Genomic DNA, 14,824 nt, shown 5'->3' with positions numbered 1-14,824 from the left:
ACTTGTACTAAGCTTCCTAGTCATTGCTCGTATGACCCTTTTATGGTAATTGCCTGCTGCTCAACCTGATTCTGTTTTTCCTTTCATTTAATTTCATGGTTTTCTGCCCTACTGCTACACACACACAAACATGTATATGTGCATTTAATGCTACCCAGTCAGGGCACCTAAATTCTAACCTCAAGCTTTCCACAGTGGCTTAGTGTGCCCATGCACAGGCCTTTCCTTTACTATGTAATAGGTGAACCTTATAGTATAGTACCACTGTTCTTCAAACCTGCAGTTTTCAATAATATGTACATGCACTTATTACACCAAATGCTTTCCACCACTCCCTTCACAAGCACAACTGAAATATGTGCTATGCCATCCTCAGTACTCTTCTGCCCCCACCAATACACCAGTTCACATTGTTGGCAGTTACAGTACTGGTAGTAAAAGTAGAAAGGCAGAAATTAGTGTCTCTGTCAAAGACTCTGCTTTGATAACAGAAGGGAGGGGGTTCATGAACATCTAGTCTAGTGAGCCACAGGTATACATTATTGATCTATTGGTAGCACCATGCCTGCAAACCATTTCATGAGCTACTGTGTATATGAGATGTGTGCTATCAGTATATAGAGCAATGAATTTATCTTTATACTGTCTGCAGTGATTGGGGTGATACACAGCTTTGTACAATACAACACGAGCTCTGTGGTCCACCTAACTTTCCTGTCAACTTTATACATTCACTTTTTGCAGCCCAGTAACTATATCTCTCTATGTCTGTCTAACACATACAGTGCTGTGTTTAAACCTATCTAACACTATACAGTAGCTCCTATATTGTGTGGCCTCTACATGTAGTCATATCACTTTACTGCATTCCTACACTACATTTCTCCATAATACACTATGGGGCATAGTTACATACAATATCATTTTTGCACCAGCCCAATAATTCATGGTGACCATGGAGCTTTAACTTGCAGTGGACTGTTCAAAGCTATTTGCTCATGTATCTTATCTAACACAATCTTGACTGTAGCTCCCCTACAACCACAGCAGCCACTCTCCTACCGATTAACTGCAAGGTTATTTGCTTCTCTTTACCTTTCCATTATATTTATGCTATTCTAGACTTGGCTCCACTCAGATCATGCCAGCTTTCTGATATCTACACACAATAACTTTAAATTCCACCCAGATGCTGGACAAAAGCTAGCTTAACTACCAACTCCAGACTTGTACTAAGCTTCCTGGTCATTGCTGGTATGACCCTTTTATGGTAATTGCCTGCTGATCAACCTGATTGTGTTTCTTCTTTCATTTAGTTTTATGGTTTTCTGCCCTACTGCTACACACACACAAACATATATATGTGCATTAAATGCTACCCAGCCAGAGCACCCAAATGCTACCCTCAAGCTTTCCACAGTGGCTTAGTGTGCCCATGCACAGGCCTTTCCTTTACTATCAAATAGGGGAACCTTATAGTATAGTACCACTGTTCTTTAAACTTGTAGTTTTCAATAATATGTACATGAACTTATTATACCAAATACTTTCCACCACTCCCTTCACAAACACAACTGAATATAAGCAATGCTTTCTGGGCTCCAGCCTCAGTACTCTTCTGTCCCCACCAATACACCAGTTTACATTGTTGGCAGTTACAGTACAGGTAGTAAAAGCAGAAAGGCTGAAATGAGTGTCTCTGTCAAAAACAATGCTTTGATAACAGAAGGGAGGGGGTTCATGCACATCTAGTCTAGTGAGCTATACATTTTTGATCCATTGGTCGCACCATGCCTGCAACCCTTTCCTTTACCCCAGCCCTGAAAGAGGAATCCTTCCTACCCAATTAAACAAATGTTGTATACCCTACAAATTAATTCACCCCCCTTACCCCAGCACCCCATTACCACAGCTCTTTAATACAGTTTCACTATTCACATCCATATTGTATAAATATCTTCCAATCAACATTGTGTCAAAAACATGATGGAACACCCTAGTTATCCCTAGAACTCAGTCCTAGAAACCAATCCTTAATAATTATGGGGCTTAAGTGATCAAAGAGACAAGTAAAGGCTTATACAAAGCTACATGCGCCAAGGCTTTGAGCAGGCAAAAGAAAAATGTATTTTAATACAAAGACTTACTTTGTACACTTACATTTAAAGGACACATGCCTGTGTGAACATTGGGTTCACAAATGAATTAACCGTAATAACAATAATTTAAAAATCATTATAATTGGAAAAACTCACCTTTTGAGTGTTTGCTTGTTCATTCCATCTAGCACAATGTCAGTTTCAATACCCATTCATTCTTCAAAAGCAAAACAGGAAGATTAAAACAAAAAGCCTTTCAATACATAGTATGTATCTAATTATTATAAATTAATTTGATGACAGCTGGGCAAATACTGCCATTGTATGATTAAGAGTTTTATTTTGAAGGCCATGATGTGTAGGAAAATTGCAATGTAGAAATGTAAAGGGATCTTAAGGATCCTATTATAAAAATCTCAAAGCAATATTTAATGGAGGTGAAACCTTTACTTGTGTTTAAAATTTGTCCTAAGATTTAAAAAAAAAATGTAAAAAGAAAAATATAACCTTATCTTTTGGCTTACACCTGATTTATATTTGTTGTAATCTTGCATAGTATATACATCAGGGGCACCCCATGATTTCTGACCTGCAAGCTGGTCTAAGCATGCCTTGTCATACCTTTCCCAGCTTTACATTATTGTCACTGATGTTCTGTAGCTCTGATCATTGTTACTTTATAAAAGAGAACAATATGAATAATACTAAAAACTGAGTAAAATTGAGAAAAGAGTGAAGGTACTTACAATCAGTTGTCTCTTGAAGGGAATTATTGCAAATATTGTTAACTCTCTCAAGTCCTCTCCAGTAATTACTGGCCTTTCATTCTTGTGCATCTGTCAAACAAATACCTAGGACATAAACATAGCAAGAAATAGCATTTCCTGTGTTGTTTGTTTGCACGCATGTTGTTATAAGAAAGACTCCTGAGACCAAAGGTGTACAGTTGTTTGTGATAAACAAGACTCCAGAGACCAGAAGTATAGAGTTTCTTGTGATAAGCAAGGCCCAAGAGAATAGAATGCTAGCAGTAAGTCTAGGAATTGTATTTCTGAGGTTTAAAGGCCGAGTTGTAAGATGTGTCATGGTTCTGGTGAATTCTTTTTATAGTTACATGATCTTGAACAGATGGAGGTATATGAATAAAAATACACACACAAGCGTGCAAAACTATTTGGATGCTACTATTCTACTATGCTATCAAAAATGCCTGAGTAAAGGGACCCCTATAGTACATACCCAGACACTATAAGGAATATCATATTTACTATACATTTAAAGAATATTAGAGCTTTGTACAATTATTTTCTTTCTGTTTTACTTGCTTCAGTTTCTTGATGGTGAAAACGGTTCAGCTTCAGCTTGCATAAGATACCTTTGTCTTCAGCAAGATGGCCACACCCATGTTTTCACCTCCCACATTTCTTTCTAAATCAGTGATCAAGTGAGATAAAAAAAAAAAATCAGGATTTATAAGATCTAATGCCGGCATGCATTGTGTTCTCTTGTGTTTTCTTCAACCTTGTGAGCTCCTATGTGTAATAAGGATATGTAAAATAGGGTCTTGTTGCCATAACCATGGGATTAAAGTACACACAATAAATTTCTACTGTATTTGTAATCCACAGCTGAAAGCAAAGGTCCATCTGTTTTCCCTCTGATGCCTTGCTGTAGTTCTCTGACATCTGATGCTACCATTGGATGCTTGGCTTCTGGATTTCTTCCTCAACCGGTAAAAATCCAGTGGAAGTCCGGATCAGGAACTGATCCTAGCAAGATTAAGAACTTTCCAGCAGTTATGCAGCAAAGTGGTGTCTTCGTCTCCAGTAGTCAAGTGACCATTCCCATTTCTAGATGGAATTCTGAATCTTTTACTTGCACTGTGACACATGAATCAACAGGCACCGAAGTCACCAAAGAGCTAAGAGGTAAGATAATGACACTTACCTCTTGTTCAGTTTTTCAATGCAGATTAATATGAAGTAGTTAAACCCCAGCTATCCCTTTGCATTTATATTTTTCCATACAATCAAACTGTTACCCAAATCTGGATAGAGCTACAAATTAGGTTCTGACTTTAATCAGTAGAGCAGCAAATGCTACATGTTGGTTAGTTGATTGGTTGGTTGGTTGCAAAGTTGTTACCAGTTATATTACTCTTCCCATGTGTTAAAAAACAATGTTTGACTTGCTGTGTAAGAACTAAACCCTTGCACAACTTGCACAGATCTGTTATCTGCTATACAGCACTGCCTGCATTCAGCAATGTATTCATAGAAGTTGGCCATAGATAGTAGCGGGCCCTGTCCTCCTTCCCACCACCAACTCATCCACTAACTTGATTTTTTTTTCTATTTGCATGCTAGGTGCAGAACATGTCAGAGCAGGAATAAGTGGTCCCTGATTGAGTACTAAAGGGTGTGCCCTTTAGTGCTCTTGCACTTCTATCCCTTACATTTCAATGCATAAATAATTCTTTAATTTTTGGAGTTATTTGTTCTTTAAGGCAGGCATGTCCAAAATCAGGCCCTGGGGCCAATTGCGGCCATTTTCAAATTTACAACGGCCCTCAACCTCCATCATGAAATTAATAATAATGTGGCCCCCAGCACAGTGCAATCAGGAATTGCGTAGCCATAATATTTGGGCACATTAGTGAAATGATCTGCCGCTTGGTCTATACTGCTGCCTGTGTACTGAAGGTGTTAGTAATAGACACGTACTGGCACATAGTGACACACCACTCTCGCATACTTCTTTAGGGCTAAAGGTGCAAATGACGTACCAGTACAGTAAACTAAAGACATATGCGAGTGTGGTGCATCACTACATGCCATTACGTGTCTATTGCTAACACCTTCAGTACACAGGCAGCAGTATAGACCAAGTGGCAGATCATTTCACTAATCATGTGCCCAAATATTACTGCCATGGCTACACAATTTCTTGTTTAAATGAGGCGTGGAGAAGAATTCCAAACAGACTCTACTTCTCCACTTCCTAAACATCATGTACATGTCCATCTCCAGAGTGAATGATCCTGATCACAAGCTAGCCACCTAGGAATTGATGTCAGGCTGAATGGTCGGCCCCCATACATTTTAACTTCACCAAATCTGGCCCTCGTTGCAAAAAGTTTGGACACCCTTGCTTTAAGGTTTCTTTGTCCTTTAACTTAACTGTAATAAGAGATGCAACTCAGATTTGTAGAAAAAAAAGTAGCTTTTTGAGTAGACAGGGCTATTTTAAATCCCATATAGCACATATATAGCACATGCCAAAGCACAGGCTTTGCACATAACTGATTGGATGCTAGGAGTACACCCCCTTTCCTCTCACCTCTGCTACCATATGTGGCAAGTGTCGAGCAGCAGACTGAGGGATTTATTTTAAAATGCTTTGTTTTAGATATATGCATCCAAGAGCCATCCCACTAAGGCTGCAGCCCTAGGTCCTCAAGTCCCTGTATGTGAAATATTGTCCTGTGTATAAAGGACGTTTACTAAAGGGGTACATGGCCCCATGATATAGATGAACACAAGTAGGTTCAAGAGCTATGTGTATAATGTAATAGTTTTAGGCACTACTTATTCAAAATGAAAATTCAATTAAACATTGTTTCTAAAAATTAGTTTATATGTTGCACTGCTGTTGGGAAATCTGGCCCTCAGCACTGACATTTTCAAATTCTTCCTGATTTTCTTTTCACTTTTAGACACGGGTTGCAATAGAACACCAAAGATCACCATTATTCCTCCTACTCAAAAAGATTTGACATTATCAGCGAACGTAAATCTTACTTGCATGGTTACTAACCTAGCAACTATAAACAACATCAAAATGAAATGGCAAGTAAATGGAGAAGATAGAACTGAAAATGAGCCATCATCAGTTAAACAGTCAGATGATACTCATTCATTGACCCTAACACTGGAAATAAAATCCAGCGAGTGGTACAAGAATACCTACAATTGCAGTTTTGACAGTGGCAACATCAAACTGAAAGCAGTGTCAGGGGAACGGACAGGTAAGATAATATAACATGCTAAAATATTAATGTTGTAGCAGCTTTACCATTTATTTTTATCTGGAATCGGTTTATACAGTATGTGGCCTGCATTTACTGGAATACGTACTGCACATATATTTGAAATAGAATAAAATAACATGGATTTTTTAGGTGTTCGCCACCAATTACTATAAAAGCAGCTAAAGGCTTACTCTGTGAGCTGGGCGGTGACTCTTGATAAAGAGAACAAGAAGTGATTACACTGCACCCAATATGCCACAACACCATAGGTGCACCATAAAGCCACAGACCTATAAAGCCCTGTGATATAGGGTACTAGAAGAGGAGCAACGTATGCTATGGTATGATTTTCAATCACACTAAAATATCACCTTTTTCCTTGTAGGCACTGAAAGAAAACCATCTGTCTTTATGTATTCACTTCATAAAGATGGTAAAAGTAGTATTTGCTCGGACAAGGATACTACTTTTATAAGCATTGTCTGCCTTGTTAAGGGCTTCAGTCCAAAAGATATCTACGTTACCTGGCAATACAAAGGGAATAATAACACAAATGTATTAAACAGCGAACCCCAGCTGGATATTGAAGCAAGAGACAACACATATGTCCTGTTCAGTATGATCACCATTCCAAAAAAAGATTGGTGCAACTTTGTATCTTATACCTGCAATGTGCATCACATGATGAATAATCGTAAGGGAAGTCAGGGGAACATATCTAAATCAACTATTGATAATGGTAACTGCTGATTTTATTTCTTTTTCTCACATCTCTGTCCATTCCATATGTAATAGCAATTATCTATAGTACACAAATATTGACCCTGTCCCACAGCATTACTTCCTTGTCCCACATCAGACACACAAAGGAGTCTGATCCGGTGATACCTGCTCGTCTGAGCACTTCCATTCCCCTAGATCTTCCTGTGTATATTATTAATGCCAGTACCATGTGTATGTTCAGATAATTACCTTTTCCTGTGCTTTCACCCAAGCAAACAATCTCTTAGCATGTTCTATACCAAACATGCTTTTGGCTTTTCTGCATCCAAATATATAATCTGTTAATCATTTTTGATCATTTATAAAAGCCCTTGTATGTCTGATACTGTGTCTTATTGAGTCTAAGCCTAAATAAATCATTAATTTGAAATGTTCAAAGCTGCATCACTAACATACTGTGTGTCTTTATTTGTTCTCATATTACCTAACCATAATGGGGGCAGACAGAGATCACAGGCACTTTACAATGTCTGCTAGCTTCTTCTATCTTTCTTCTTGGCAAAAACATCCTTAAAGGAGAAGGAAACTATGGAGGCATTTTATTGGCAATAGATTAGCTGCAATAGTGCAAGCTAGAATGCTATATTTATTCTGTAAAGTGCTTTACGATACCTGAGTAAAAAGCTCTAGAAGCTCTCTGTTTGTTTAGGATAGCGGCTGCCATATTAGCTAGGTGTGACATCACTTCCTGCCTGAGTCTCTCCCTGCTCACTTATAGCTCAAGGCTCAGATTACAGCAAAGAAGGGAGGTGGGGAAGAGGTGCAAATTGAGCATGCTCACGCACGGGGCAAGGTGGTTTAAGCTGAAGGCAGGAAGTCTGAAGCCAGTGTGTACACAACAGAAGGAAAGAAATGCGGTGTTTCTTTTGACAGAGGCAACATTACTTTGAGGGTTTATTGGTATATTTAGGTGGACCTTTCTGATAAGGCTTACGTAGGTTTAACCTTTCCATCTCCTTTAATGTTACAAAGTCAAAGCTGCTTTATCTTCATATATGCAAGCACAAAACTGGCTAATGTTGAAAATAGTTGTTGCTTGCATCTAAATACCTATCAAGCAATTCTCAACCACTTAGCAATGGGCTTTCTGATTGGAGATCAACAGGCTGGATGTGCCCAGAAGAACAGTAATGGTAACAAATCTCAGAGAGGAGAGTGGGATTCTAATCTACTATACAGTTATGTAAGTATTTATTAGCGATGCACCGAATCCACTATTTTGGATTTGGCGAACCCCCGAATCCTTTGTGAAAGATTCAGCCGAATACCAAACCGAATCCGAATCCTAATTTGCATATGCAAATTAGGGGTGGGAAGGGGAAAGCATTTTTACTTCCTTGTTTTGTGACAAAAAGTCACGCACTTCCCCTCCCCTTCCCTAATTTACATATGCAAATTAGGATTCGGTTCGCCCAGGCAGAAGGATTCGGGCGAATCTGAATCCTGGCTAAATCCTGAACCGAATCCTGGATTCGGTGCATCCCTAGTATTTATATAGAAAGATGGTAGTTCCCATACTACCCAAATAAATGGAGTGGGAAAAAATATATGTAAACATCGATGCATGCTGTGTCCATGTTTTCTATTTGCACAAGGTTTTGTTCTTTTTATTCGTATAGCATCACCTGGATATCGTTGTTAACCTATATAAACCATAGACCATTTAGTATATTGCTTTTATATTATAAGGGAAGCCATTACAGAAAAATATAAAGAAACCTAAATCTATAGCAATAAGTCAAATCAACTGAACTCAAGGTATTTTATTTCTTGAAGACATCTTCCGACTGGCTTTCTTTAAATCATTCTGAACTGAGAAAGCCAGTCGCATGTCTAGTGAGAATAAATACAGCAAGTTCATTTGATTTGACATGTTACTATAAATATACCATGACCTGGATGAATGAGAACCTTCACAGACATAAAGAAACCTGGCTGTGATACACATAATAATAGTGGTCATTGTTAAAGGGAATGTCAACCCAAATATATGTTTTGCCTAATAAAAAAAACATAATTCAACAACTTTGTAATATATATTCATTACAACTTTTCTATGGTTTTTTAAGTTATTTGTATATATATATTACATAGTTACATTAAATCGGGTTGAAAAAAAGTTCAACAAGTTCAACCCTTCCAATTGAAAAACCAGCATCCATACACACACCCCTCCATACCTTCAGATAAATGATATATACCCATATCTTTACTAACTATAGAGTTTAGTATCACAATAGCCTTTGATATTATGTCTGTCCAAGAAATCATCCAAGCCATTCTTAAAGGCATTAACTGAATCAGCCATCACAACATCACCCGGCAGTGCATTCCACAACCTCACTGTCCCGACTGTGAAGAACCACCTATGTTGCTTCAAATGAAAGTTCTTTTCCTCTAGGCCTCTGGTACGGTGATCCTCTTTATGGGTAAAAAGGTCCCCTGCTATTTGTCTATAATGTCCTCTAATGTACTTGTAAAGTGTAATCATGTCCCCTCGCAAGCGCCTTTTTTCCAGAGAAAACAACCCCAACCTTGACAGTGTACCCTCATAATTTAAGTCTTCCATCCCTCTAACCAATTTAGTTGCACGTCTCTGCACTCTCTCCAGCTCATTTATATCCCTCTTAAGGACTGGAGTCCAAAACTGAACTGCATACTCCAGATGAGGCCTCACCAGGGACCTATAAAGAGGCATAATCATGTGTTCATCCCTTGAGTAAATGACCTATTTTATGCAAGACTATTGAAAGAATATTGCTATAAAAAACAGTGTTTGTCCCTTTCTGTCCTCTGCCCTGATGGCTCAGACTGTTAATACAATGTAAGACAAGGCAGCTGATTAACAAACCTCTCTATGCTGAGGAACTCAGACTTCTGCCAAATTGTTTAAAAGAACAGTTCAGTGTACAAAAAAAACGGAGTAAATCGATTTTATGTGCAAAATAAAAAATGTTTCTAATATAGTTAGTCAGCCAAAAATGTAATTTATAAGGGCTGGAGTGACTGGATGTCTAACCTAATAGCCAGAACCCAACTTCCTGGTTTTTGGCTCTCTAACTATGAGTTAGCCAGCGACTTGAAGGGGGACCACATGGTATGTAACTGTTCAGCGGGTTTGCAATTGATCCTTAGTATGCTGGTTAGATTCAAAAGCAAACAGTTATGACATGTGGCCCCACTGAAGTCACTGATTGGTTACTTCCTGATAACCAATCAGTGGAAACCAAAAAAACTGAAAAGCAGCAAGTTGTGTTCTGACTATTATCTTAGATATCCACTCAATTTTAAGCATTAGACTATTTTGGCTAACTATATTGAAAACATATTTTATTTTGCACAGCCTATCTATTTACCAAATTTTTATTTTTATACTGAACAATTCTTTTAAAAAGTAACAACCAGGAGTTAAGCAAATTGCAAATAGCTTTACAGGCACTGAGAATTTTTAACAAATGTTTATTGGGAAGTTGCTTAGAATTATGTTTTCTTTTATTAGGCATTCTTATATTTTGGGATTGACTTTCCATTTAAGCAGCTGAAACAGCTGTACAATATTATTATAGGCTCATATAAGTGAAGGCAACAAATTTTTTGGCAATATACAAAGGATAAGTAAATACATATATATATTTAACGAAATGAGCTGTTTGTGTCACCAACTTACAAATGGTAAACATGATAATAAAAACATGATCCATAATTGCAATTATGTAGAAAGACAGTTGTTATTTAAAGTATGGTTAATTCAAAATATAGAAAAATTTAAAACAAATATGGCTAAATATTTTGCATCTTATATACTGATCCTATCACAGTATCCCTATAATGTTAATGATCTATGCCTTCAAAGTTGTGCAGAAGAGCTTGCCATCTTGGATTTTGTCAGGCCATTTTATGAGGGTTGTGACACTGTTCAGCTGTTAAGAAGTTACACTTAGTGGTCATCAATCAGGAAATGAGTTTTGTCATAACAGCTATAGGACTGATTAATAAATTCTGATGCATTGGTTTCTGAGCTACCTTGTAATGTTAATCTGAATTAATTAGTAATCAGCCCTGACTTTCAATTCTATATATACAGTATATTGTGTCAGTCCCTAAGCTCAGTAAGTGACCGCATCACAGAGCATGTACAGTGAATGGGGAGCTACTGGGGCATCTTTGGAGGCGCAGATCTTCACTGCTAAAGAGCTGAGGAAGCATTCAACTGATACAGAAGACCAAAACATAATGTGCAGAATTTTTACCCTACTTCTTTGTGAACATTTAGTTCTCATTTAAGCACATCCTGAGAGTTAGAGTGTTAAACAATGTCTTCAAAAAGGAGCTCACAGAGAGAGAGAGAGAGAGAGAGAGAGAGAGAGAGAGAGATGTTGTTGCTATGCAAATCTGTCCCATTTCACTTTACCAAACAATTTGCAAAATGCATTGAAGTCAATGCGCTTTTTTGCAAACTTTTTTTCGAATCATGTCCAATGAAATCAATTGTCTTTTTTGCAGTATTTTGTACACAGGCAGAGGAAATCTGATCCACTTTCATGCCCTCACCCCCATAGCTCCTTTGATAGGCCTGGCATCAGTCTGTGTGGAGCAAATATTGGGGCAGAAAAGTATGCATCATTTATACAAAGAAAAAGATTATAAGAAAAAGAAAATAAGTATAACACAATGTTCGATTTATTTTTAATAATAACTATGGTTCTTCAAAACAGCCATTATACTGTACATTCACATTCTATTTTATTTTCTTACTTCTTAAACTGAAATATTAAGAGATAAATATTACAAATATTCCCTACTGTTGTTTTTCCTAGTTACTATAATCCCCCGACTAGAAGACTTCAGGGAATGGCTTACTGGCTCAGGTATGTTATTATATCAGCTGTGACCATATATATAATATGCACAGCCCATCCGCTTGTTTGGCAACCCAAATGGGGCACCCACATTCTGGGCCATATATGACTGTTGGCCCAGGTGCAATAATCAACCCACCCACCCTATACTATCACAAGAATCCTCCTGTACTAAGGAGGACTATGTTTTCTTATGGTTTAAATTTGAAAATAAATAATATATGTTGGGCTTTTTGTTGTAGACAGTTCAGAATAGTGCAACTGCTATACTATTGCATGTTAACACCTCTTTTATTCGTTTAGCGCAAACATGAGTGAAGAATGTATTCAGAAAGAGGGAGGATGTACACATTATACAGAGCTCATAATCTCTCTTAAAATAAACGTTATTAAAGTGGACCTGTCACCCAGACACAAAAATCTGTATAATAAAAGTCCTTTTCAAATTAAACATGAAATCCAATTTCTATTTTTTATTAAAGCATTCATAAATGTTGTAAGCTCATTTAAAAATCTCAGATGTCAATCAAATATTGTCTGCCCCTCCTCTATGCCCTGGGCATAGAGGCGGGGCACACAATTACTTTCACTTTCCATTCAGCACTTCCTAGATGTCACTGCTCTCCACACAATCCCCCGTTCTCTTTACCATTTAATTGTGTAGCCAGGGCATGGGAATGGACATCAGGTCCCCCATTCTGGTGCACAAACAAGAATCTGAGATGATGCAAGGCTTTCCTTAAAAACAGTGTCCACAAAATGGCTGCTGCCTGTTTGCTATCATTTTGAATTCCCAGACTGAAGGAAACAAGATTCAAATAATTTATACAGTGTAATTAAAGTTAATTTTGTTTGACTAAAGTGATAAAATAGGATTTTGAATATTTTTTTTGGGTAACGGGTCCCCTTTAAAGTCTAAAACCTAAAATGTGCCACAAGTTTTTTTGTGAAGCAAAAAAACACCCAAAGTTGCCCCCTGCCAGCCTTTCATTTTGTTGAAAGCAAGAGTGCCAAGGCCATCAAAGACTAAAAACACACACTGCAGCATTTTCAGGCACAATTGTTGTTGCTTTTAGGTACTTCCCATGCAACCCAACGGGAGATGGTGAGATTTCAGGCATTGAAAAAACGCAGAAGGCAAAATGTCTGAAATCCACTATGTGACATAGGCCTAATGGAAAGGGTTTTCTTGTCCAATAAAATAATTACAATTAAAATACTGCTCACATCATTACAGCCTAGCTGATCTACTAGCATTGTACTTTACTAACCTTTTCCTATCATCCAGCTATCCTCTTGACAGATTTGTTTGTAGACGAGACCTACAACTGTGAGGAAGAAGACAATGCTTTCTGGAGCATGGCATTCAGCTTCATCACTTTGTTCCTCATTAGTATATCCTATGGCGCTGTAATCACGCTCATTAAGGTAGGAGTGGCATTGAAGGAAATTAGAAGTAATGGAAACTAACAAATCAGTCCTTTGCGCTGTTTTTTAAGGTTTTATGGTCCTGCTCCAAGGCAATATCTATCTATAGCTGCTCATTGGGGTCAATAACAGTTTACCCAGCCACCCAGCTGTTTTTTTATGGAATTTGTTGCAGAACTGTATTTAATTACTTTTTTCCACTTTATTCTTCCTAGACAAAGTGGCTTATTTCAAGAATGCTTCACCTGGAAACCAATGTCGTTGGGAGGTAACCAGCTGCCAAAGGCTATACTTAATTGGGGAAAACCATCTATTACACTTACTTTATACTATATCTTTCTGCACTATGAAATAAAATTTTGGTTATATATTTGGGTGTTTGTCTATAAACTTTTTATTGACTTGTTTCTCAAATGTTGTTTATGCCACCAACATAAGTATTATTTTAATACAACACCTCTGCATTTGCAGTTTACTGAGATGGGATTGCATTGTAGCAATATGGATATCTCTATGCTTGTTTCTGCATATTGTTCTAAATCAATGCTCCTGTTATGTTATGTTACTTGGACTGCACCAGTCAGCATCTTTCTAGTCTGGTAACATGAGGGGAATGCAGGTTAAAAAACCTTATTTTTTTAGGCAAGAGAAATACTGTGATAGACTGGACTGCAATACCTAAATATAATTCTAGTAATACTTAGGGGGTTATTTACTAAACTCCGAATGCAAAAATCACAAAAAATGTGTGTTTTTTTTTATAAAATCTGACTTTAAAAAAAAAATGTCAGCGTTTATTAAACCCCGAGGACGGAAAAGTCCGAATCAGAAAATCAGGCATCTCAGACATGTTGAGGTTGCATATAAGTCAATGGGAGAATGATTTTTAGATGTGTGCTGGGTTTCATGCAAAAATCCTACTTTTCGAGTGAAAAACCCGAAAAAAAATTTGAAAATTGGATGAAAAATCCTACAAAATCTTGAAAATCGATTTTTTTTCCCGCACAGCACATTTTCAGGAAAATTTAATAACAAATAAGCGTAAGCGGATTTAAACGGAGTTTGTAGCAGAAATAATTTAGATAAATTCGGACTTTGATAAATAACCCCCTTACTGTATAAACAGCGTGAAAGATACTGTGATTCTAAGAAACTTTCCAATTTACAAATTAATTTACAAAATTTTACAAAATTAATTAATTTATATCGTATTCTTTCATCATGCAAAAAAATGGGTATTGTGTATCAAATGAAGCAAGACAAAGCATGCAACTGAACACAATAATGGCGATAGAGTTAGCTGTGATATATGTAGGAGGCACAAATGTCATTAACAGCAAATATTTTCCTGGATTCGAACAACGTGATTTGCATCAACACAATGACCACATGTGCAAAAAAAGCACGAGGGAGTATTTGGTATTGAGCTCTGTGAATCTATGTATCTTTAAAGGTTTTCGTTTTTATACTACTCTTGCTCTAAAAGAGTTTTTTGGCCAGCAATTAAGGATTTCTATTCATACATCTACAATTACAAAACTAGCACAATCATTGCCACTTGTATGTATGCGTATTGCTTACTAATAAATCATCATACAGTTCGATACAGATTTAAAAGATGGGAG

The 14,824-nt window shown here is 37.3% G+C and overlaps 1 gene segment (V, D, J or C); it reads left to right on the top strand.

Annotated features, from left to right (window-relative positions):
* The first annotated feature begins 3,733 nt into the window (after positions 1 to 3,733).
* On the top strand, positions 3,734 to 7,289 carry LOC108695589. The segment is given in 3 exon segments: positions 3,734 to 4,027; positions 5,815 to 6,126; positions 6,515 to 7,289. Coding segments are annotated over 3 exon segments (945 nt in total).
* The last annotated feature ends 7,535 nt before the right edge of the window (positions 7,290 to 14,824 follow it).

The sequence above is a fragment of the Xenopus laevis genome, chromosome 1L (assembly GCF_017654675.1).
Source record: "Xenopus laevis strain J_2021 chromosome 1L, Xenopus_laevis_v10.1, whole genome shotgun sequence".
NCBI classification, from domain to species: Eukaryota; Metazoa; Chordata; class Amphibia; order Anura; family Pipidae; genus Xenopus; species Xenopus laevis.
Note: the sequence above shows the minus strand (reverse complement) of the source record. Positions and strands in the feature narration are given on the sequence as shown.